Here is a 25,946-nt window from a genome sequence, read left to right as displayed (position 1 = left end):
GTCATTAATATTGGATGCTACTTAATTTAATATGAAATTATACATGTAGCAAGTGTAACAAGGAAATTTCAAAATGTATTATTGTGTTTCAAGTTATGGTTAATATTCACTTTCAAAATATATTAAAGTGTTTATTATATAATTTTGAAGTTGTGATTAATACACTGCAAGAAACATATTTATGTGAAATAATTATGGCTAGAGTTACTCAAAGATTCAATTAGTTTTCATATTTATTGAGCTCTAACCATATTTTTATTATTTGCCTATTCTTTGCACACTTTTGCCTAATTTTTACATTTTAACGTAAACATTATAACCCTTTTGTCTTTGCCTTTGGTGATCTGATAGTCAACTGTTGGTAAACTTATATTTAGTCAACCGATATAAATCATAAGTTTAATATTTAATAATTAAAAAAAACAATAGTAAATTGTTTGTTTTTTAAGTAAACTGATAGTCAACCGTTGGTAAACTGATAGCCAACCATTGGTAAATTTATAAAATAGATACATTTTAAGTTGTGATGCTAATCATATGTGTGTTAGTATGAGTGTTAGTGCAAGTGTTATTTATGGTGAAAGATTGCTTTTTTTCTAGTTCCTTTTACTAATTTCATTTTTGATTTTATGCCTGATTGGGAAAAAAATTAAGTAGAGGGATGGAAAAAATTAAATTAAAAGACCTTAAAAATAAAAAATTGAATAACTAGAGGGACTAGAATAATTAAAAAAATAGTACAAGGATTTTCGGAAAAAAATGATATAGTATAGGACCTCTGTATTGGAAGAAAGATGGAGTCTATGCTCGAATTAGAAAAATTAAAACATTATGTTTTGTGATTTTATTTTGTAATTAATGATCGTAATTATATCGTTGTTGGTTTACCAATGGTTTACTAATAGTATACCTAAAGTTTAATTTTAGTAATACCATTAGTAAATCTTAAGTTAACCGTTGTTAATTTTATAATTATTGTTTTATGATGATCTTGATTTTTTTATATAATATTTTTATTCACTTGTGTATGTGCAATGGTTTTTTTTGTTAGTTAACCAATGGTTTACTAATCGTACACCAAAAAATTTAGTAAATTATGTAATGATTTCGTTGTTGGTTTACCAATGGTTTACCAATAGTATACCAATAAATTTAATTTTAGTAATACTATTAGTAAACATTAAGTTAACCGTTGGTAAATTTTATAGTTATTGTTTTTATGATGCTCTCAATTTTTTTATATAATTTTTTTTTCACTTGTGTATCTGTAATATTTTTGTTGTTTGGTTAACCAATGATTTACTAATAGCACACCAGTAATTTTAGTAAATTAAGTAATAATTCATTTTAGCATTCTATAATTTAAAAATAAAAAATAGTAATTTGATTTTTAAATAAACTGATAGTAGACCGTTAGTAAACTGTTAGTGAACTTATAGCAGACTGTTAGTAAACTGTTAGTGAACTTATAGTGAATATATTTTTGGTAAACCGTTAGTAAACCGTTAATAAACTGAAATCGTATTTTTGCAAATAAAAAAAGTATTTTTATAAAAATATTTGGTCAAACCGTAAATTTTAACTAATTTTGGTCAAAAGGTATTTTTGAGAATATTTAGGTGTTTTATAGGTATTTGTCTAAAAATCCCTAATTTTTATGGTTAATGATTTAGGTTCAGATTTTGGAACTTTAAAAATCGCGGTTAACCGGTTTATAAATAATATATATTTATATAAATTATATATATTTCTTTTAAAATATTTACCTAATTGAATAGGAATATATGAAATTTATATTTTATTAATTATAGAATGAAAATTAAAGTTTAATTATAAGACTACATTTCAAATTTATCTATAAATGTTATTTTTTTTATATCTAATTTTTTAATGGTTACATGGTTAAAAAATGCAAAACCGAAAAATCAATCCGTTTTAAATGGTTAACCGATTTAAAGGTTAATCATTTATAATTTTAGGTTTAGGTTTTTAATTTTAAAAACAGTACTATTATAATCCGGTTTACAAATTACTCTTATGGATCGGTTAAACGATCCATGTCCACCCCAAAATGAATTATTAAGAAAGATTGAGAGGTTAGAAACAGTTCAAGCAGAAAAGATTTGAAAAAGAAAGATGTGACAAAGAAATCGAACTGCAGTTATAGTGCCATATGGATTTTGGTCGTTTTTGTGATGATTGCACTGTGGATTGTCTTTTAATTTACTTTCTTATGTCGTAATGTACTTTGTTATGTGTAATTTTGTTTTTCATTAATGAAGTTTTGGATTTTGAATCTATTATGTTCAACTATTTATGATAAATCTTTGTTGATGGTGATGAACTGTGAATATTATAAGAGTGGTTGAAGGTTAAATTTCAGGGACATTAGATGAATGATAGTCCAAATGTCAAGATTTTATGACCGCCAGTCCAATTTTTAAGGACATTGGCCGACTTATTTTAAAACTTTAGGAACATTGGCTGATTAAGACTGTAAACGATAATGAACAACAGTTAACTATCTACATAAATATTCATATAAAAAAAACAATCTATATAAATAAAAGGCTTCCTTGCTACAAATATCAGTTATATATATATACATCTAAATGTGTTAATAGTAAATTTTTTATACACAAAAAAAATTATTTTTTTTTAAAAGAGGAGGACATGCAGAGGCGGATCTGGAGAGTCCAGTAAGATCGGCCAACCCTTCTCGCTGAAGAATAATTTGAAAAATACAAATGTGGAGCGATTATAACCGCCCTTACAAATGCCAAGGGTGGTCTTTTCTTGTAGGCTACAAGTGCTAATTATCATACACAAGTTGTTTGATTATTCTAAATAGCTGAGTGAGAAAATTTCGATCTTTTTAAATTGAATTTTGATATCACCCCTCGGTTATATACTATATATATATACATTTTCTCTTTGGAGGAAAACAGATCCTAAATTTCATTAGGAAAGATTTAAAGATGCTCCCTCAGAATTAGCAACCCTTACCGAACAGGTTAAGCACTAAACCAAAATTGGTAGTGGAGTGTGAGCAGAATGAAGTCATGGTAGTATCAGTTCAAAAAACAAAAAGGTCATGCTAATTATGGTTATGAATGACATTTTAATAACTAGCTGCTCCGCTTCACCACCACCCTCTCTTCCACGCTCACATTACAAAGTAAATCTTACTTATCTATTTATGACCGTTAGATGAATTATTATCAGCTTCATCTAATGATAAAATTAATAAAATAAACTAAAAACAAAATAACTGTAAAAAAAACCATAAAATCGGGTCGAACTAAATAGAAACTGTAGCTATAGTTCGATTATCTAATAGATACTCCCTCCGTTCTTTTTTAGTTGTCCATTTAGCCAATATTGCACATACCAAGATAGTCCTTCTTTGTTTTAATTTATAAAGAAAAATACTAATATAGCCCTATTAGTTAATAAATGTCTTTTAAATTAAAACATAGAGTCATTTATTAGGGATGGATAAACTTGGAAAATAAATAGCTAATATCACATGAGATTTCTAAATGGACAACTATTTGTAGACAAATAAAATTGTCTAAATGGACAACTAAAAAAAAACGGAGGGAGTATAATTTATTTCGGCTTATAATTGTAGTAGAGATTTTCAAAATAAATTCCGAGAAAGAATCTTTCACCTTTGAGGTGAAATCTTGGACCTCGGTCGCCATAAAGACGGATGCGACGAGAAGTAATAGCATTTGAAAATGTAAAAGTTTAGTGTTCAATTTTTCAATTGGTTGGTCATTTTAAAAATTAAAATATAAATCCGAATAAAAAAATGAATATAAATTTTGTAATTTTTTTAAATCTTTAATATTTAATTATAGTTGACATAGAATTTAACAAATTTTATCCAAGAAATAAATATAAAAATAATTACTAGACAATAAGTTTTTAATATTAAAATCAATTTTAAAATAATTTTTTTTTCCAATTGTTTCACCGAATCCAAACCGATCGAACTGAACTTTTCATTTCGATTTAACATAATCCACATTTATAACTCGATTCAAATTAATTTAAATATTTAATGAATTTTAGCTGGGTAATTTTTACGAACCAAACCAAATCAAATCAAACCGACCAATATATATATGTACAATTGGAATTCGAAACAACCTTTATATTCGGATAAGGACAAAAAATCATCCTCCACGGGCCAACGCGTGACATTCAAAAACCAGAAAGGAGAGTAGTTCCAAAAACAGCAAGAATAATGGGTCCGATAAATAGTACGGTCAATCTGCAGTGAGTCCCTATTTCGTGTAATACAGACTTACTTAGCGCACGTTAGTACTCTCTCTTGCATTTCTTGATTAATTTGCGCCTCTGCTCTGCTACGTCTACACTCCCTACCACTACCACCTATTTCTTTCTCATTTTTCTTTTCTTTTAATCATTCACTTTCATACATTTTCTCTCTTCCCAAACACACTCTGTTTAAGGTAAAAACAAAATATAGTTTTTATTTTCTTGATTTTTTTTGTTTTCTTGAAGTTTTTTGGTAATTTTTCTACTGTTGATGCAGTGCAGGTTCGTTCGTTCGTTCGCTCGGCGCCATGTCGTTTGGTGTTTCTTTGAGGTAAAAATTGATTTCCAGTTTTGTAGTGCTTACGTTAGTCTGATGATATTTTTATTTGAGTTTTGTGTTGTTCTAAGGCCGCGCTTGGTTTGCATTCTATAGTTAGGGCTTACTGCAATTTTTGGACTAATTTGTTGATTTTTTTCAAACTAACATCTGCATTCTAAGTTTTTTTTTGTTCTGTTTTATTTAGCCAAACATCTCATTAAGGTTTCAAGATGATGACCATATTTAACAGTTGACAATTTTAACAGTTGACAACAGATTATGAGGCTGTTGTTTAATCGTAAACTTTAGTTTTCGAAATGTTTTATTTATTTAGTTGTATTTATTTGTTTTTTCAAAATTATGATGTAATCTTTTTTACATAATCGCTCGTTGTTTTATGTTTGTTTTTTTTGTTCCTAGCAACTTTGGTTTCTACTACCCCTTTTTTTGTGGGGTTTGTAATTAGAAATGGTTCTGATCAAGTTGACAAAGTTGCGTGTCCCAAAAACTCTTAGAAACTCAAAAGAAAATGTTTCGGGCCGTTTCGGTAAATAAAAAATTAGTCACTTGTAAAAAAAATCTAAAAATATTTTGAACAAATATTTTTTTTAATCAATTACCCACAATTTTTATTATTCACATTATCCACAATAGATCTTATCTTCTTATTTTTATTCGGTTTAGTTATGTTTGGTTTATTTTTAAATTGGCATAAATGTATAGATAAAATTTACTAATATATATAGCATTTTATAATATTATTAATATAACCTTATATTTTTATTATTTACACGTTTCTCTCACTATTCGTGTCCTTCATTATAAAAAAAATACCGTTTTTCCATGTCCATATCATTTTTGTTTCTCGTTTCTGTTTCCGTTTCCGTGCTACTTAACCAAAGATGATTAAGTCTATGTATTAATTTTTTTAATTTCTTATGCTACACATTTTAATTTTTTTTTTGGGTTGTGCACCATATATACTAAAATGCAGTAGGGTCCAATTATTTTAGTTGGTTCTTTTCATTTGTAGAAGAGGCATTCTGATTATTAGTTTTCATCTTTGATATGATAGGTTCAGAAAAGATTATTGAAGTATTGCCACGAACTAGCGATATGTTTAAGTGGGGTACGAAAAAGTGCAATGGCCGGACAAACAAAGATATTCATTTCTACAACTCATTCACTTATTATGGTGTAGAGTACTGTTTATATGATTGTGTTTACCTCCACAATGAGTCTGATGTCGATACCTATATCGGTAAGCTTGTTCAAATGTATGAAACTCCATCTAAGGAAAATAAGGTAAAGGTGGTATGGTTCTTTCGTCCTAGTGAAATCCGCAATTTCTTAGGGAATTATGAGCCGAAGTGGAATGAGCTATTTCTGGCATCTGGTGAGGGTAAAGGACTTTCCAATGTTAACCCTTTGGTAAATCAATTTTGTTATCTATTCATATTCCTGCTTAATTTGCTTTACTTTTTAGATTCACTGTTTGTACTTCTACTCATGTGATGTTACTTCACATATTCTATGTTTTAGCTGTATATCGCTATTTTGGCTTTGTTCTTCTATATTCAGCTCACACATACATGTAGCTTAGGAAGCACTATGTAAAAATTAGTTACTTTGACTGTATTTAACTTAGAAATAGTGTTATGGTTGATTCTCAAGTGAATTAGCTTTAGTATTGCCATGGATCTTGTCATTGGATTTTGGCATGCTCATTAAATTTCTGTCGATTAAGTTGGTCAAGTTTTTTTTCTTCTGGTTGATAGTAATACTAAAAATATTTTGTTCATCACAGATACTTAACTAGTCTTTACATTAATGTTGAAAGTTATTGAAATGATTGGTCTTTTCTGTTTTTCTTGCAGGAAGCAATTGTAGACAAATGTAATGTCGTGTGTGCATCAAATGATGAGAGAAATCCAAAACCGACTGAAGAAGAGTTGCAATTGGCCGAGTTCGTTTTTTATCGTAGTTTTCATGTAGGAAGGCGTAGGATACTTAAGAACTTTGCAGATTATGTAGATGGATTTAAAGGTTAGTTGTTTATCTTGTTTTTGTTGTTGAATCGAATTACAATTTCAGGCTGTGTTGTTGTGCTATGTTGTTTGAGATTACGCTGTTAATATTGAGATGGTTAAAATATTTTATTTTACATATTTTTAAATCTCAGGGGCAATGCGTGATTGCACAGCCAATTCGAAAGATATCGAACTTTTCTAATTTAGCAAACCTTCTTTTGGCTCTCTTACCTTTATGCCAAAAGTTAGATAGAAAGATGGTTTGATTGATGACACAAAATATTCTGAACTACAATGATTGGTCTATCTTTTTTCTTTTGTGGGTTTTCAGCATAAGCACCAAGGTTCTTATTCTTAAACAAAAGAAAACAAATCTGATTTTGTGATGTCTTACAAGTAATGGAGGCATATTTTAGTAAATTCTTGGCAAGTCTGGATTTTGATTATGAGCCAAACTTTTCTGCAGTGGAACATTTTTTCAACAAGAGGAAACATCAAATTGCTGGTGATCCACCAGTTCCTAACAAAAATGTTAAACTGGATGTTGACAAGTCTGGCAGCAGTAGACCAGTGGTGAAAGGTTATTTCTATAATTTCCTAACATGCTCTACTTTTGAAATTTGAGTTATAGGTAAAATTAGTCTTATCCAACATTTACAGAACCAAAGGTAACAGCTGGTCAAGAACAAGCTCTCAACGAGACTGCAATACTGAGGCGTAGAACTCCTATTGACAGTGATGGGGCTGGGCGTAACAAAGTTGCACGCATCCAAGTTGACGACAATGTTAAAAATAAAAGATATTTTGGTGACTCCTCTATTCTGACTGCAAATGCATCCCAGCCTTTCAAGAAGAGAAAATTAATTCAGAATGAGGAGGAAGGGAAAGTTTCTGATATAGCATGTTCTCAAATTGCAGTAGATAGGGGCTTGAAAGCTGTTCCTAATATTTCTACCAAGCCTCGTGATGTAAGTTTCCTCTGGAATTTCCTCTTTATGGAAATTGTTATCTTATGAAAGATTTATTCAGTCTATGAAGGTGTTTGAATAATTTGTATAGGTTTCTTGAAGTGCATGCTCTTACAACATACTTATATATGAACCTCTTTTGTATGAGCTTATCGAAATGTAAATGTAAGTGTGTTAAAAGTCAAGAAGAAGAAAAATGTTCATAAGAATTTATGCACAGAGAAGGAAATTCAATCTTTTTGACCTATCACATGCACTGAAAATAGGATAACAGTTTATCTTGAACCCTTGCCATTACACTCTTTCTATGGTTCATCAGTTGCAAGAAAATATGTTTACAAATTTGATCAAAAAATTTTCAAATTGATTATTTAACTAGCACTTCTGACTGTGGTTATTAATCAATTTTGTTATGATTTGAACTGCAGGGGAGAAGACGCTGGTTCGAGCAACAAGTGAGTTTCATTTTATTTCCTTCACCGACTTTCTCCTTGATGTTTCCACATCATTCTTTTTGAGCTGAAATAACTATTTTTTGAAAGCCATCTCCTGAAATCTTTAAAACGTAGGGACCTCAAACTATAATGGAAACTGAGTGATAAAGAATTAGAACAAAATGAAATTTAATACCTCAAATGTAACTTTTAAAGGAAACTGAAAGGATAGTTGCTTTATTGGAGATATTAAGAGCTAACATCTATTGAAATGTGAGATTTTCCATCTTAAATTATGTGTGCTACTCATGTCTCAATATCTGCAGAAGTTATCAGCAATTGCAAGAATAATAGCAATGCCCTTTTAAGCTTTTCTATCTTCGCCTTATTTTAAAAAAAATTTGTTGAGCATTATAAGCGTGGTCTATATGAGGAAAGCTTTTGAGAGCAGCTCCGCTATGTAGTAATGATTCATGTTCTAGAAGCTCATAGGTCTGAATAGTGCATGAAATGCACTAAAGTTCTAGGAGAGCAACAATGTATAGACATCAGCATAAATATATGAGTTGCTGATCCCACATAAGGTTTCTTGCTTCATTTTGGTTAGGATATCAGGTCAAAGAAGTGCTTAACCTAAAAGTCAAGCTTGTGGCTGAGCATCGCAAAATAGCGCTTAATTATAAGCTTTGCACATGATTATTATTGCTGTCCTATTATTTTTTACACAGGGTTGGGGGTCCATATGTAATGTTGAGCAACTGTAAGTCACTGCTTTGCCAAATTTCATTTTGCTCTTTCTTTTAACAGTAGCATTCATGATCTGATCAATTGTGCTTCAGTTTAGCAGTTTCTTTTTCATGCTTTGCCGACCTTGTTCATTATGTTCTGGCAATACAAGTGTTGTGATTGTCAATAAAGTAGCTTCCTCTTATATTCTTAAGTAGTGGTTTCTAAATTTCTGTATTAATATGGTCTCTGATGCAATTTTCATTTCCAGTTGTTATAAGTTCCTTACGTTACTCTTTACTGCTGTAAGTTATTGAATCTATCACCTGTATACCTCGCATTATCAGACGCATAGTATTAACATGATAAGTTAAGATAGGTTGGCATGTTTTTGTGTGTAACTTTGCTATTAAATTTTCATGTCTTACAGCCTTGGGAAGATAAACTACAAAAAGCTGAAGAGAAAGGCACCCTGGTCTTGCTTGGAAATTTGGATCCAATTCTTGCATCATCAGAAGTAGAGGTATCAATGGCTCTCCTAGTCAAAAGAACTTCTGTCAATGTAATTTGTACTTGTAGTTAAGTAGACTTTGTATTCAGGGGAAATTGTAATTGGAGTCCCGTGGAGTTTGTATACCTAATCAACTGTGTGCTGTCATCTTTTTGCAACTAATGATTTTCCCTTTGGCAGCTTAAGGCTTAAGCTCAAAGAACTTATTGTTTTTATTAACTTTACAATCATTATCCCATAAAAATGTTATGGTTTTGAATGCTTGCATCTGAATGTACCTTTAGTGTCGGACTGGATTAATCAGAATGTGCTTTCCTGAATGGCTATTATCCGCTCTAATATTTATTGTTGTCAAAACATAGGGTGGAGGTGGAACTGCAAATACATTAAGTTGGTCCTTTTGCTATTTCTAGATTTAACGTCTTGAAAGTAATATTCAGTTTTACTCATTATAAGCTCATAGAAGTTAATAGCTATGTGCTTAAACGTTAAAATGAGGATTGAAGGAGGTTTTAAGTTGTTGAAGTGGGAAATCCCACATTGATTGTGTGTGTGAATGGACATGTGTTTAAATATTAGTTGGGCACCTCCACTTGAGACCAATTGGTTTTAAGATGGAATCTAACAATTGGTTTTAAGATGGAATCTAACATGGTATCGGAGCCTTGTCCATTCACACAATTTGAATTTGGCCCGGCCCACGTGAGTTGCGCGTGAGGGGGGATTGGTTACTCGGCCCGGACACGCTACGCGTGAGGGGGAGTGTTGAAGTGGGAAATCCCACATTGATTGTGTGTGTGAATGGACATGTGTTTAAATATTAGTTGGGCACCTCCACTTGAGACCAATTGGTTTTAAGATGGAATCTAACATAAGTTAGATGTGACCATGATGCATTTCTTACCCTTTTCAGTTCGTATTTTCTTGGAAATAACTGAACACCCGTTGCCTCAGGATTTGGTCTGGGATGCATTTAAGCTGCAGGTTGAAGCAAAGATGGTAGGACAAAGTACTTTCTCAAGCCCAGACTATGGTAATGTTTTCTAACTGGCTATGGTATTTTTATTCATCTATACAAGATGCATGATTTTGTGGTTGATATTCGATGATATTTACCTATAAGGCTATAATGTTAAAATGTATGAGCGTGACCCGAACTCTTGTATGCTAACAGGTAAAGCTTTTGTTGTGTTTGAATCAAAAGATGCAGCTGAGTGTGCACTATCTAAGTTGCAGTCGGGATGCCTGACGATGACAGATGGGAGGTACTTGTTTTATTGGCATGCATATTGCATTTTACGGTACCTTTTTTCTGTCATCCAATAGCCTACTAAGGTAAAGTTGTTCTGTACTTTTTTTTAAGTAGCTGGTGATACTGAGGAAGTGGAATGATATTTGATTGATTGAAAGAGGATCTTACTTACAGAAAGTTGTTCATTTGACTGGCCTCCTATTTCATGTGATTCTAGAATGCTAAATCCTTTGTGATGTGTACCCCACTTATCGCCACCTTGGATCTTTGTTATAAACTAGAATCCTGAAGGCTTTCATATTTTTTTTTTTCATGTAAGAAGTCTTGTTGTCTTGAAAACAGACAGAATGGAATTAAATTACTACTCATCAATAACAATATAAATGTATTAGATTCAATCAGCAACACATTGAAATTATTTAGCTTTTGAATGGGCTGCCCCTGGTGATAAGATTTTCAGACAATTGGAGTATCATATTCAGTGATTATTTGTTTTATCTGCAGACTTATTGTTGGTAGCCGAGGTTCTGTAAAAGTTCCTGAGAAACGTTCTGGTTTTGCTGGTCATCTTTCTCTTCCTGAATGTAGGAAAGGCCAATCTGAAGAAAGGGTAGAATATAATAACAAAGCAGTTTTGATTTTTCTTTATCTAAATTGCAATTAATTTTCCTGTTATTTGTGAATACTTACTTCTGTTTGAAGAGCTACACTTATAACTTATATTTCCTCCTCTCTTTGCTAAGAAAAAAGCAGTATCAACATCACACCATGCCCAGTGCAATACCATTGAATATGATATGGCAGTTGAGTGGTGCCTGCTGCAGGAGAAGTCTGCTAAGTGGTGGAATGCATTACAAACGGTACCTTTAATAACTCTTATCTCATGCCTCTCTATTTATATTCCTGTATACATATCACTAAATGTGTTTTCCCTGTGACACAAAATGCATACTTTAGAAATTCCTTGGAGCATTCCTGTGAGATGCATATCATGAATCCTGATCTTTGCTTCTCTTCCGTGAAAATTGCACATTATCCATTTACTATGTGCTAAATTCCTGTTGAGATAGCTTAAAGTAGCAAGAAAGAGTAATATAAATGGCATTGTGCATAATTGATCGAAATGCTAGTTTGTTTGTTCTGCTCTATAGGCGGTGCTTCAACTGTTATATCAAATGCACTATTTACATTACAATCTGTTCAAATTTGAAAAAGTGGATCACTCGTCAAGACCCATCTTTGTAGTTCTCAGTTAATTTTTAATGTGGATAGGATAGTTGAGCTCTCAACTTTCAATTTGTGCACATGGCATAATGAATTGAGAGCTTAAGTCTCTGTCACAATTCTTAACTTTAGGATGTTTTAATATCCAATCAATATTCATGATTTTCTTTAGAAAGTTCATATAATATCACATGGACGTGATACCTAAGTAGCACGGGAACGGAAACGACACAAAACGGACATGGAGAAACAACCTTTTTTAAAATGAAGGACACGAAACGTGTAAATAATAAAAATATAGGGATACATTAATAATTTTAAAAATTACAAAATGCTATATGTTAAATATTATTTATACATTTATGCCAATTAATACAATAAATCAAACATTACCCAATAAAAATAAGAAGATAAGATTTATTGTTGGTGATGTGAATAATAAAAATTGTGGGTAATTGATTAAAATAATTATTTGTTAAAGATTTTTTTTATTGTTCTTTACAATTGCCTCTTTTTGTTTATTTACCAAAATGGTTCGAAAGTTCCCTTGTGAGTTTCTAGGAGTTTATGGTTTCTTAAATGTTTCCAAAACAGGACGCGCAACTTTGTCAAAGTTTCCGTGCTTCTTGGCGTGATACTAATGCTCTTCTAACATCACATTATTTACACCCTGAAATAGATATGTAAAATTAGCATTTACTAGAATGTTGAAATCATGATTTTCAGTTGTTCATCGTTCTCTTTGGTATATTAATTAGGCCAAAACTTGGAGGACTTATGTAAGAACATAAGCTGTGTGACCGTGGGCTAGTTGACTTATGATGTCACTGTGATGTGCATGTCTCATTTATGTACATGATATTAGGAGTGTAATCAGCGGCATGATGGATCCATAATGAACATAAATGTTGATATAGAAATGCAGTTTTTGAATTTCTAGAACTACTTACTTACTGCTAAGGAATTTAAATTCAACAGCGGCAGGCAAAGGAAATAGAAGATGCTAAGAGTCGGTCAAAGGGGAAATATAACTTGTAAAGCTGCACACGAGGAAATGCCTTGTTGATTTGGTTAGCATTTCTTTTGACTGCTGTATTTTAATTATCATGCTCTTGTTACCGCATCAATAGCGGTGACATTTTACTGTTCGAAGTAAAACGATTCTTTTGTTTGCAGGGAAATATGATCTTTTGTTTTGGTCAAGTGTGGAGACTGGAGGGGGCGGATTTGGGAGTTTGCTGTCGCTAACTTTTGTTTTTGTAGAGTGGAGTAATACCATTTTGGAAGGGAAGAAATTGTAAATCATAGAAAGGTTTAGATAGGAGTCACTTTAGTGTAAATTGATTCATTCATTCATATCATCTCCTATGAGCCACCTCTGCAGTTCACACACATTTTTGTATCAAAATACAGTTACAATTCTTATCCAAATTAATCAGTGGTAACTTTGAGGGAAAAAAAACACTTCTTGTCTGAAAAAATTCCGTAGCAGTTTTTCAGGGGTTGCGGTTAGCATGAATTTGGGTGATAGTTGGCTTATTTAATTTGGTTAGTTTCTTGCTGTAGGTTTAGTTTTGCAAAATAAAATTGGTTTATTTTGTTTCTGATTTGAAATCTTATTCTTTAGATCTATGTATGTCTCTGTCTCAGGTAGTTCTCTCTTTGTGGAGTTTATGAGAATGTCTGAAGATGATCTCTGTAAGAAAAGTATTTTTGTACTCGAAGAAAGATCAAGGTTTTTAGAGTTTTGCAGTTCTTTATGTTTCGTGTATTTAGTAAGAGAGTTATTATTCTGCTCAAGAAAATAAAACTTTTTGACAAGCAGAAAATAATACTTGAAGCTGTTGTATCCTAATTACCCATTATTTCATGTGCTAGTTAAGCATAAGAGATGAGCTACAAGAGTGGTTCTGCTGCTATTCTCCATACTTCCTAACATAAAAAATTCAAGGCTTATTCATCAAAAGAAAGGGTAAATGTTTTTGATTTTTTTTTTCAATTTTAACTAATTTTTAATTTTTTTAATTGTAGCCCAATTTTAATAAGATCTTTCCGTTATAGCTTGTTATCCAATTTAATGGTCTATTCATCAATAAAGACCAATTTTTTTCAATTCATACCAAATTTAACTCTTTTAATTGAAAATTACTTGAACAAATTTAAAAAAGTGAATAGGACTTTATTTTTTTAATAAATATACCTCTAAATTGAGTAGTCGACTATAATTAAAATATGCTTATCGAAATTAGATTGCAAATGACAATTTAAAATTTGGATATAATTGGTAAAAGCTGAATAGCCGATCTTTTTTTTTTGCCTTAATGGATGAATAGGTCAAATTCAAAGAGCAATAGAAACTGAGGCCAACATGGATTAAAAAAAATGAATTACCAAACAACATTCAAGTCCCCAATTCACTGCTGAAAAAAGATTATCAAAAGCACAATTGGTTCCTTGCTTATCATTGTTTCTCATACATTTTATCCGCTTTTAAGATACAAACACAACACAAAAGAGATGAAGTGCATCACATTACTCCTTGGTGGATTTGTTAATGAGTGATTTGTGAATGTGCGGTATAACTCCACCACCGGCAATTGTTCCTTTGATGAGTGTGTCAAGTTCTTCGTCCCCTCTAATCGCTAGCTGCAAATGCCTCGGTGTTATACGTTTCACCTTCAAATCCTTGCTTGCGTTTCCGGCCAACTCCAACACTTCGGCAGTTAGATATTCCAGTATAGCTGCTGTATATACAGCAGCTGTTGCCCCAACCCTCCCGTTCGCAGAAACCCTGGTCTTCAACAGTCGGTGAACCCGTCCTACTGGAAACTGCAATCCACAAAAGATGCACATATCAAAACCATTGATTGAGGTAATTTTACTTAAAACATTATAACTGAATTCCTATTTGTTCATACAAAAAAGCTATGCTGATTAGTCTATGCTGTTTGAGATGGATTGATCATTCAGACAAATGGTATCCCTATGGATTACACTTACTTAAGATAACTAGATAACTACATGAGCGGCGCATCCACAAACATGGTGTAGCCTTGCATGATAGCATTACATAGAACAAAGCAACGTAAATACTAAATACCATTTGCCGATCATATCTATATCACTAATTATTCGACATTCCGCTTCATACATTTTAAGTGTCTCACACCATGAATTCAGGAATTACATCAATTATGCACTAGTGCTCACTACAAATGTTAAAATAGCACAACATTCGCATGCGATCAATGGGAAGACAACACCATATTAACAGCTATTTCCACAAAGAAAACTTACTCATAACTTTAACCTTCAAGATTTCTAAATGAAAAAAACTTCATCTACAGAATCCAAAAAAAGGTCAACAAGTCTCCTAACAGTAAAGCTGAAGCCTAAGAATTGCGAATCCTAAAGTCCTGACAGATCACAGGGTTTTAAAGTAGACTCGGTCTACAACGTCATCTGTAGACTAGCCAATCACATTAAAACACATCATTAAAACGACAGTTCTACCTTAAATCAACACTTCACTTACCAAACCATACACAATAACATGCTCATACCAACCCAACTTAAAAAATAAAATAAAATAATAGACCTGAAGACCAGCGCGAGAAGAGCGAGAGGTAGGCTTCTTTTTATCCTTATCTTTGTTGTTAACAGTCGATTTGCCCGCTGCTGTAATCAACCCTTTAGCTCCTTTCCCTGACATTTTCTTTCCTTTTTCAGGTACCCACCGATTTTAAAATTAGGGTTTCGTTTTGGGTCTGATTAAGGAAATTGAAATGGAACGGAGAACGGAGGTGGCGATTCGGACAGGAGAAAATCAGACAGACTGTGGCGATCTGAATTGACGGGATGGATAAACAGAGGATTTTATATGTGGTTTTGACGAAATTAGGCTTCTGTTTTGTTGGGATTTACGGATTTGCTTAGTTAGCTTTAGTGGCACGTGGATGGTGTTTAGTTTGGGAGTGGATTATGTATACGTCACCAAACAACCAAAAAAAGAAAAGAAAATAAAAACCCCCACCTACCTCACTTTTTAGTTTTTATTAACGGAGGTTTAAATTTTTTGATGAATTATTGCTCAAGTGGTATATATGTTGGTTTTAAATTTTTTAAATCTTTTATAGTCGATGTGTTTCAAGAGTGCCCAGATTTTCCAATTTTCCAATTGTAATATGAGAAAAAACAAAAAAGAAAATCGGATTGGCTGATGGATAATTTGAATGTGGTTTTGCTAAAAATCTAAAAAAAGTTCAATTAGAAGGGATCGAAACAAAACTATCCAAACCTGCAAACCATTAAATCAGCTATATCGTAAAATCGGCCAATTTTTAGAAAAGTTATTAAATTTATTTTTAAAATATAAAATATAATGTAAATAAGATCTAAATGTAATTTTTTATTAATATTAGTATAAATCAAACAATTTAGGCTAATAATCAACCACGAACCCTCTACTTAAAACTTTCTATCACTAAACCCTCTGCATTTTAAAAAGTTCCAGTAGATTTTCTGTATTTATGGCGGCGCTCATTCACGACCTTTGTGGACGAAAATACCTTTGGCACCGTCATTTAAAAAAAAAATTGGTGGCGCTACGTCACCAAAAATTCAAAAAAAATGAAACATCCAAAACACCCCTAAAAGAATTTAATCAAACCAAAATCCAACCATACTAAAAGATTTAATTTTTGTTGATAGAAATAAAAATGAGGGATATGCAAACATCGGAAATTAAAGTGTAAATTATGATAAATATGGATATCCTAATAATAATCTGCTCAAATTTCTTGATATATGTCTATTTTTGTCTATTTATAAACATAACTAATGTTATAGAATTTAAGAGAAAAGAATAGATCTTCAAGGGAAAGATTACTCTTACTTTGTCTTTGGCTTATTTTGTCCATTTCACTGTTGGGATGAAGGTGATAAGATAACAAAGTATGATTTATTTTGTAAAAAACAAAGTAATAATAAAAAAACCCGGATTATTTATTATTTTTTAATTTTTTTTATAATTGAATAGAAAAAAATGCTTGTGGAAGGAAATAATTCCACGACTTTAACAGCTTGCTGTCTAAAATTTATACCGTTTGAGCCATATCTCATTGGTATTCATTAATTTAAATCTTATTATTACAATTAATTACAGTATAAGAAAATAATGAGACATAAGCATCTCCAATGTAGTGGTATTTTTATACTAAATTTAACATGAAAAAATTAGTAAAATGCTATAATAAACATAGCATTGTAATATTTTTTCCAAATCAAAATTTTAAAAATAAGTGTTATAGATAATTATTTACTATGACAATTATTTTTTAATTTTATTGATTTGTTATTATTTGATAATTATTCTTATTATATATTTTAAATAGTACAAGTTAATGTAATATTTTTTTTGATAAAATGAGTTTTTTTTTAAATAAAAAATTACTCCCTCTGTCCCAATAGAGTTGTCTACTTTGAGAAATTTTTTTGTCCCAAAATTCTTGTCCACTTTCAAAATGTAATTAACTTTTACACTCAATTTTTCTATATTACCCCTATTTAAAATCCACTAATGAATAAATTGAAAGCAAATTGTAAATGGATCTTATATTAAATAGGGGTATGACAAGAAAAGTAAGAATTTTTTTACAAAACCCATAAACAATTATTGTTTTTCTTAAACTGTGTGATAAAGACAAAATGGACAACTCTAATGTGACGAAGGGAGTATTACGAAAATCGATGAACTATATAAAAATATATTTTTTAATTATTATATTGGTATATGGTTTACTATTAAAAGAATCAATTCACTGACATTGTAAAATTATAAAAAAACGTAAAATTTAAATTAAGAAAAGTTAAAAAAATGTTGAAATAATAAATGCGAAAAGATAATTGCGGTAAAATTGTAACTAATAATGAATTTCTATTGGATGTTATAGTTTAGCACATGCTATAGTTAGTGCTAAATTTAGCATAAGATATAGCATATGCTAAATTTACCATAAATTATAGGACTATATTGAAGTTGTATTTTAAAATTTAATGCTAAATTATAACATTAGTACTTTATTTTAACAATCCATTTGACATGCTCTTAAATGCGTAAATAATAGTATTATGCTCAATTAATTTTTTCTATATAAGAAAAGTATATAATGTGAATGGAAATTGATAAAAGAAAATACTCGACATGTCTAAAAATATTTTTATTTATTTATTTTCTCAATTAATTTACGACAAAGATATAATTTTTTTTTGTGAAAGGCTAAAACATACGACAATTTAGCAATGGAATAAAAAAACTCAGAAATATATTTCTAAGAATTTCAGTGCCTGATAGATTAGCCAATTAACCCAAAAAAAAAAAAGAGTAGCCGAGTCATACAAAACTCTTTTATCCCCCACCATAGAAAACCCTAAACAGCTAAACCTAATTCCCATAACAACAATGTCAGAAATATCATTTGATAATTTATGCGACATACTAAAGCACTTACCTGCCAAGTCTCTCTCCGCTTCAGGTGTTTATCAAAAGCACATTGTTCTTTAATCGACAATCGCGATTTCATAAAACTCCATCTCTCTCAATCCAACAATACAAATGGTAGCCTCATTTTGTTTGAATCAAATATATCATATATTCATAAAGCCTATATGGTGGATTTAGATTCTCCAGAGCACCATGTAGCCAAATGTGATCACCCTCTTTTTAATTCTTGTCTTATATATGGTTCTTGCAATGGCTTAATCGCGTTGTATCATTCTCAAGAAGGAATGTTTCTGTGGAATCCATCTACCCGAAAACTACGTTATGAAATGCGTAGCGGTAGTGATTATGTTCTCGATGGATTCGGTTATGATCCTGTCAGCGACGATTACAAGTTCGTCAGGATCCGGGGACTCGCCAGCCAGGGTAGAAAACGATCCGGAGGTATGGTTTATAGTGTAAAACACAATTCTTGTAGAAGGATTAAGGAGTTCCCTTATAAGTGTAATAATCATAGAGATTGCGGTACTCTTGTTGGTTCTTGTTTGCACTGGATTGTTTCAGAACCAGATGATGATGATAAGCTGATCGTTGCTTTCAATCTGGAAGACGAAAGATGCAGAGCGCTGCCGATTCCTGGCGGATTACAGAATCATATATATTGGGAGCTGAAATTAGCGGAAGTAGGAGGATGCCTTACTTTAATTGTGGATTCGGATTATGAGGAGATTTGGGTGATGAAGGAATACGGAAAGAAGGAAGCGTGGATTAAAATATCATCGATACGCAATAGGTTATTACGGCCAATTGGATATTCGAAAACCGGCGATAAACTCTTATTGTATGGCCCTGGTGGATTTCTATGGGAGTATGACCTACAAGAGGAGGAGGACCAAATATCTCAGAATCACTTCTCCAATTTCAACCAACCACCACCAAATGTGTCCGATAAACGTTTTCGGAGGATTAAGATATTAGGAGCTGCTGTCCTCCTCTGTCAATTTTCAGTTAACTGTGTAAAAAGCCTTGTTCCGGTCCATGTTTGATGCATACATATTCATCTTAACTAGCTGATTTTCGATCCCAGAATTCATAATTTAAACAACTTTTGGAACTGTTTAATATTTGTTTTATTAAATAATGGGTTTTCGTTATGTTTTCTAGTCATCAAAAATTCTGTTTAGGCCACATCTTATTCAGTTAATTTGCGTGATGCGAGTTCAAATCTCATATTTTAAATTCATAATTTTATAGATTTATAGCTGAATAGTATCACTGAACCACTTGCTTCTTTTTTCTGATAAAGTTCATAGATTAAATTAGTATCACTAATCCGTAGAAAATTCGTTCATTTTGATGTTTGTTCTATTTCTAGAAATGATTGTGGAAATTTATGTTTAAAAAATTATTCTCGTAAAAAATGTGGTTTCGCTGATTCTGTTTTTAGTGTTTTCGTTTAGCTTTTTCATTCTTTAGTGTTTATTGGCTAAATTGCACGAAAATAAAAATGCTGAAAGATAAAAACAACCACGAGAATGACTGCAATAAACTGCTTACTCTGTTCATTTCATTCTCACAAACAAATTGGCATCAATATGTTTCTCAAGATCAAATGTATTTTCAGGTCTTCTAGCTCTTTAGTTACTTACTATTGGCTAGTAAAATGAATGCCGGTGCATTATGTTGCACGAGAACTTTTGAATTCTATATTTTGACATTTGTTTTTCAATACGACACAATTTTTTAAAATTTATATGTTTCAACTTTAATTTGTTTTATTCGAGATTATATTTGGAAAATATATTTTGTTTTTTACATTACAAACATTAATTATTTAATTAAGGCTTAATTCCTTAAAAAAACCCCACCTTGCACTTTTTTTTCGTTTATACCCTAATCTTGTAAAAACACCATTTGTACCCAATTTTGGGTTTTTATGTTTCATCTCTACCCAAAAGCATTAAATTGTACTTTTTCATTTGGAAAAGAGTTTAAAACATACTTTTTTCTATTTTAAAATGTACAAATAAATCCTTAAACTTAAAAAATAATCAAATACATCCAAATAATTAATTAATTTTTTTAATTTGATAAAATAATAAAAAATTAAAAAAAGTATTATTATTTTTAATTTTTTTTGTCGGAAATATTTTTAAAAAAGTTGAAAAAATTAAAAAAAATTCGAAATATTTTTTAAAAAAATTAAAAAAAAATTATTATTATTTTTAATTTTTTGAAAAAGATGGTATTTTTGTACTATTAATAACATTAATATCTAATTCGTATATAAGTTAAAAATGAAGGATTGTTTTAAACTTTTTTTCAAATGAAAAGAGTACAATTTAATGCTTTTGGGTAGAGATGAAACATAAAAACTCAAAATTGGGTACAAATGGTGTTTTTACAAGGTCAGGGTATAAACGAAAAAAAATGCAAGGTGAGATTTTTTTAAGAAATTAAGCCTTTAATTAAACTCTTTAAATTTCATAATTTATAAATTAAAATAATTTTTTTTCAGATTTCATATACATAGAATCTATAGTCGTGGCTAGCTGATTTTTGATATCAGAATTCATGATTTAAATCACTTTTGGGGCTGGCAAAGATTTGTTTATCAAATTATAATTTGTCTTTTTGGTTTTTATTTTTGTTCACTATAGTCATTAAAAATTCTGTTTAGGCCATATCTTATTCAATTAATTTGAGTATCATTAATGAATTTGAATTTCAAGTCTCATATTTGAAATTCATAAATTTATAGAGATTTTAGTAGGATAGCATTAATATACCGTAAATCCCAGCAACAATATATGATAATGGTAAGCAGAATTCACTACAAGAAAAAGAGCTTTTGGAGGCGGTTTTGTAGGGGCGGTTGTATTAAATGCCCCTACAATTTATATTTGTAAAAGTAATCTTCGTATTAGTGAAGGTTTGCAGGGGCGGTTGAATTAAACGCCCCTACAATTTATATTTTAAAAAATAGTCTTCGTATTAGTGACGATTTGCAGGGGCGGTTTCGATCTTAGGGGCATTTTTAAATGAAAACCTCACTCTTCGACAAAAAAGAAAAATCATGCTCTCTTCTTCTCTTCAACACAATTTTTCTTTTTCGCCAAATCAATGATCTCTTCTTCTTTATTTATACTCTCTATTTCTAAATAGAATAAATTCTTAGGGTTTCTGATTCCAAATATCGCGAGGAAAGCTTTCAACGGTTTGAACCGCCCCTGCATTTCCGCCCCAAAAAAACCATTACCCCGGTAGCTTCTAAAACCGCCCGCACAGTGTAGTGGCGCCGGGATAAACGGCAGTTTAGGGGCGGGGCTATAAAACGCTGTTACTGCTTGTAGGGGCGGTTATAACCGCCCCTACTGAACAAAAAAACCGCCCCTATATGTAAATTTTGTTGTAGTGAGTTTTGTTAAGATTGAATAGGAGGAATAAATGATGTACATGTCCAAAGTTTCTTCATGATATATCTGAAAATAAAAAATTGTGCATATGTCAAACGTTTCCGACAATGTATAATATTTCAGAATGCATCAATAGATCTAAATCACGAAACCTGAGCGACAAGTTTCCTCCTGGAAGCTTACATTTCTAACTTTAATACATCGCCCGTTAATCCTTATTACAGTAAAGATGTGAAAATTACATCGATTTAAAGCGATAGAGATGTGAAAAAAATAGGATACACTGGAAGACCGGCTGAGAGATAGTCGTGAAATGCCTGTGATTTCCTCGTATTCGGTTGCATCCAGTCCTCAGAGATGATGCCGACTGAACACCTCGGAAAGAACGTTCTGCCTTGTGCCAATGAGAATGAAGAATGGCAATGGGAACGGATTTCCGGCTATTGGAAGATTGTAAATTTGTAAAGATAGCAATATATTTGAAAGGCACAGACTCCACAATACCCTGCCAAAAACAATTGTCAGTTGTATGGTGAATTTCTATATTTCGCAAAAACTTATGGAGTCCTATATTTTGATGGGCATTCTGTTTCTGGAAATGACTATGAAACTTTATATTTGTAACTTATTCTTGTAAATAAATGAAGTTTCGCTAACTCTGGTTTCAGAGATTTCGTGCAACGTTTCTGTTTTTGTGTTTATCGGTTTAATCACACGAAAATCAATGCTGAAAAATAAAAACAACCACGAGAATGTATTTTTAAGTTTTCTGCTAATAATAAAACGTTGTCTTAAGTAATTGACAACAAAATTTTCTATAAAATGATGCTATATCTTAACTAATGGAAACAACTTTTAAAATTATTGCTGCAAAATGTTTTTTTTTCAGCAAAAAAAAGTTAGAAATGACAAATTATTTTTTGTAGTGAATTAAATCAAAATCTTTTTAAAATTATTATATTTGATTCTTACATAAATCGATGATAATAATTGATCGGGTCTATACAAACTGATAATTCGCAAGAATTTTATGTTTTTTTTAAAAATAAAATTTTATGTTAATAATAACCTTTTAGAAATGACAAATTAATTTTCTACTACATTAATTCTAGTTTAGATAAATACTCTTAAAAAAAGAAATAAAATAAATTAATGCACATGTAGTGGAAAATTAATTTGTTCGGTTTGGTATCAATTAAAAGTAGTAAGTATTTTATCTTTACCGAAACTCTTAAGTATTTTAGAAATTAAGAAATTAAGTAAATTCATAATGACAACCATCCTAAAATTTAATTGAATGATTATTATTGAAAGTTATATGAGACTTATCTCAGAATTTTGTTCACTTATTATGATTTCCTTGAAAATCATATGAAAAATTGATAAAGGTAAAGGTAATTAACATAGTATCTCTTTTATATCTTAACTCGATCTCTTTATCCCAAATTTTTGGTAAAAATAAAAGTAATTTACATGTATATTAGTTAGTTTTTATAATTCGTTTTACCTTAAAAAATAGAAAATTATAAGGCAAAGATTTTGCTCTTATGAATTATCTTATAAGCAATTAAAAAATTATTAATGTAGTTTATATAAATTAGAAAGTTTCTTTAAATTAAAAATTTAATTAAAATGAGTAGTTTTAAATAAGTGGGAATTAATGGGCATGTTTTTTGGGAGAGAATTAATGAGAAGTATTTGTTGGTCGTCTCAATAGGTAATTTTTTCAGGAATTTTGCCCAATGAAAACAAATTTCCAAATAAATTTCCAATTCTAAACTCTTGGATGGAAAAGTTTTTGCCAATGGAAAATAGACTTCCATCACTAATATGAAAAAGATGATCATGAAGGAAATTCCATGGGAAAGGTATAACGCAATTTATTTGTTTTCTCAATTAATTTACAACGGACAAACAATAATTTAGCAATGGAATTTGTATCGGTATGGAATAAAAAAACTCGAGTCTTTATCCCATATATTGGTTGTGCCATGTCATATTTACAACAAGTCAATGAGAATTTGCGATAAAAATTCTTTTATTTATTACTTAATTTTTTTATTATTCATTATCCACATAGCTAATGCATCATTGGTTTGTTGCACAAATGACATGGCGCAACGGTTGCGTGTTATTTTTCAAAAAACTCAGGGTCGTGGTATATTCCTAAGAATTTCAGTACCTGACAGATTAGCAAATTAACCCAAAAAAAAAAGAGAGTAGCCAAGTCATACAAAACTCTTTTATCCCTCACCAAAGAAAACCCTAAACAGCTAAACCTAATTCCCATAACAATAATGTCAGAAATATCATTTGACAATTTATGTGACATATTAAAGCTCTTACCTGCCAAGTCTCTCCTCCGCTTCAGGTGTTTATCGAAAGCATATTGTTCTTTAATCGACAGTCGCGATTTCATAAATCTCCATCTCTCTCAATCTAACAATACAAACCTTAATGGTAGCCTCATTTTGTTTGAATCAAATTTCTTATATATTCATATAGCCTATATGGTGGATTTAGATTCTCCAAAGCACCATGTTGCGAAATGTGATCACCCTCTATTTAATTCTTGTCTTATATTTGGTTCTTGCAATGGCTTAATCGCGTTGTATCATTCGCAAGAAGGTATGTTTTTGTGGAATCCATCTACCCGAAAGCACCGAAAAATATGTTGTCAAATGCGTAGCCATAGTAATTATCTTCTCGATGGATTTGGTTATGATCCTGTCAGCGACGATTACAAGGTCGTCAGGATCCGGGGACTCGTCGGCCATGGTAGAAAACGATCCAGCGGTATGGTTTATAGCGTAAAACATAATTCTTCTAGAAGGATTAAGGAGTTCCCTTATAAGTGTAATAAGCATAGAGATTGCGGTACTCTTGTTGGTTCTTGTTTGCACTGGATTGGTTCAGAACCAGATGATTCTGATAAGCTGATCGTTGCTTTCAATCTGGAAGACGAAAGATGCAGAGCGCTGCCGATTCCTGGCGGTTTTCAGAATCATAGATATTGGGAGCTGAAATTAGCGGAAGTAGGAGGATGCCTTACTTTAACTGTGAATATTTCGGATTATGTGGAGATTTGGGCGATGAAGGAATACGGAAAGAAGGAATCGTGGATTAGAATATCATCGATACACAACAGGTCATTACGGCCAATTGGATATTCGAAAACTGGCGATAAACTCTTATTATATGGCCATAATGGCTGTCTGTGGGAGTATGATCTACAAGAGGAGGACCAAACATCTCAGGTATCTCAAAATCACTTCTCCAATTTCAATCAACCACCACCAAATGTGTCCGATAAACGTTTTCGGAGGATTAAGTATTTAGGATTTGATGTCTTCTGCTGCTATTCTTCAGTTAACTGTGTAAAAAGCCTTGTTTCGGTCCATGTTTGATGCATATTCATCTCGACTAGTTGATATTCGATCCCAGAATTCATGATTTAAACAACTTTTGGAACTGTTTAATATTTGTTTTATTGAATTAAAAAATTTGTCTTATTTTTATTTTGTATTGGATTTTTGTTATCGTTTTATATAGTCATTAAAAGTTCTGGTAATGCCATTTCTTTTATTCAGTTAATTTGAGTATTCTGAGTTTCAAATCTCATATATGAAATTCATAAATTTATAGATTTATAGCTGGATAGTATTACTGAACCACTTGCTTATTTTTCCTGATATAGTTCATAGATTAAATTAGTACCACTAATCCGTAGAAAATTACATCTATTTATTGAGGCTAAAAGATAGCTATAGAGTGCCGGTGATTTCCTCATATCGGCTGCATCCAGATCTCGCAAAGATGATGCCAGCTGAATACCTGGGGAATAACGTACTGCCGTATGCCCATGAGAACGACGGATGGTTAGAATTCCGCCTATTGGAAGATTTGTAAAGATAGCTATATATTTGAAAGGCATCGACTCCACAAAAGAACCCTGTCAAACGCCCTACCGAAAGCAATTGTCAGTCGCGTGGTGAATTTCTCTGTCGGAAAAAAAATTGGGGTCTTAAGTACATTTTGATGTTTGTTTTGTTTCTTGAAATGATTATGAAAGTATATGTTTAAAAAATTATTCTTGTAAAAACAGTGGTTTCGTGACTTTGGTTTTAGAGTTTCGTTTAGCCATTTCATTTTTTAGTGTTTATCAGCTAGATTGTACGAAAATGAAAATGCTGAAAAATAAAAACAACCACGAGAATGTATTTTTAAGTTTTCTAGCTCTTTAGTTACTGTTGACTGCACATAACATAATAACCTTA

The 25,946-nt window shown here is 31.3% G+C and overlaps 4 protein-coding genes across 7 annotated transcripts; 3 read left to right on the top strand and 1 right to left on the bottom strand.

Moving 5' to 3' along the window:
• Positions 1–4,208: 4,208 nt before the first annotated feature.
• On the top strand, positions 4,209–13,206 carry LOC126683090 (protein ANTI-SILENCING 1). Of its 4 annotated transcripts, none has more exons than XM_050378920.2 (14): positions 4,221–4,484; positions 4,573–4,621; positions 5,685–6,040; positions 6,487–6,655; positions 7,106–7,219; positions 7,300–7,607; positions 8,036–8,062; positions 9,198–9,290; positions 10,233–10,311; positions 10,453–10,543; positions 11,035–11,140; positions 11,274–11,390; positions 12,733–12,824; positions 12,931–13,206. In XM_050378920.2, the coding sequence occupies exons 3-13, from the start codon at positions 5,726–5,728 to the stop codon at positions 12,790–12,792; spliced, it is 1,479 nt and encodes a 492-aa protein (XP_050234877.1). In that variant the 5' UTR covers positions 4,221–4,484; positions 4,573–4,621; positions 5,685–5,725; the 3' UTR covers positions 12,793–12,824; positions 12,931–13,206. The 4 variants fall into 4 exon arrangements, with proteins under 4 accessions (XP_050234878.1, XP_050234877.1, XP_050234876.1 ...); XM_050378919.2 differs by having other exon boundaries at positions 4,568–4,621; XM_050378922.2 differs by lacking the exons at positions 4,221–4,484; positions 4,573–4,621 and having other exon boundaries at positions 5,877–6,011.
• A 935-nt stretch (positions 13,207–14,141) lies between these two features.
• Positions 14,142–15,594, bottom strand: LOC126683379 (probable histone H2A variant 3). Its single transcript, XM_050379251.2, has 2 exons — positions 15,353–15,594; positions 14,142–14,583 (listed from the first exon to the last, which is right to left on the bottom strand). Exons 1-2 carry the CDS (start codon positions 15,464–15,466, stop codon positions 14,287–14,289), a joined length of 411 nt encoding a protein of 136 aa, XP_050235208.1. The 5' UTR covers positions 15,467–15,594; the 3' UTR covers positions 14,142–14,286.
• Positions 15,595–18,420: 2,826 nt separating this feature from the next.
• LOC126681409 (F-box protein CPR1-like) lies at positions 18,421–19,299 on the top strand. Its single transcript, XM_050376949.1, has one exon. The coding sequence runs from the start codon at positions 18,421–18,423 to the stop codon at positions 19,297–19,299; it is 879 nt and encodes a 292-aa protein (XP_050232906.1).
• A 4,667-nt stretch (positions 19,300–23,966) lies between these two features.
• Positions 23,967–25,076, top strand: LOC126681408 (F-box protein CPR1-like). The gene has a single exon (XM_050376947.1). It carries the CDS (start codon positions 23,967–23,969, stop codon positions 25,074–25,076), a length of 1,110 nt encoding a protein of 369 aa, XP_050232904.1.
• Positions 25,077–25,946: the final 870 nt, after the last annotated feature.

Source organism: Mercurialis annua, linkage group LG5 (assembly GCF_937616625.2).
Source record: "Mercurialis annua linkage group LG5, ddMerAnnu1.2, whole genome shotgun sequence".
Taxonomy (NCBI): domain Eukaryota; kingdom Viridiplantae; phylum Streptophyta; class Magnoliopsida; order Malpighiales; family Euphorbiaceae; genus Mercurialis; species Mercurialis annua.
This window is presented reverse-complemented; position numbering and strand designations above follow the sequence as displayed.

What these genes read in the sequence shown, in the direction of transcription:
- LOC126681409 (XM_050376949.1), top strand. Translation starts at nt 18,421, where the DNA reads ATGGTGGATTTAGATTCTCCAGAGCACCATGTAGCCAAATGTGATCAC.
- LOC126683379 (XM_050379251.2), bottom strand. Translation starts at nt 15,466, where the DNA reads ATGTCAGGGAAAGGAGCTAAAGGGTTGATTACAGCAGCGGGCAAATCG. An exon ending in CTTCTCGCGCTGGTCTTCAG is followed by an intron (nt 14,584 to 15,352) that starts GTCTATTATTTT and finishes TGTGGATTGCAG; the next exon opens with TTTCCAGTAGGACGGGTTCA.
- LOC126681408 (XM_050376947.1), top strand. Translation starts at nt 23,967, where the DNA reads ATGTCAGAAATATCATTTGACAATTTATGTGACATATTAAAGCTCTTA.
- LOC126683090 (XM_050378920.2), top strand. Translation starts at nt 5,726, where the DNA reads ATGTTTAAGTGGGGTACGAAAAAGTGCAATGGCCGGACAAACAAAGAT. An exon ending in TTTCTACCAAGCCTCGTGAT is followed by an intron (nt 7,608 to 8,035) that starts GTAAGTTTCCTC and finishes TTTGAACTGCAG; the next exon opens with GGGAGAAGACGCTGGTTCGA. An exon ending in TTGCATCATCAGAAGTAGAG is followed by an intron (nt 9,291 to 10,232) that starts GTATCAATGGCT and finishes CCGTTGCCTCAG; the next exon opens with GATTTGGTCTGGGATGCATT.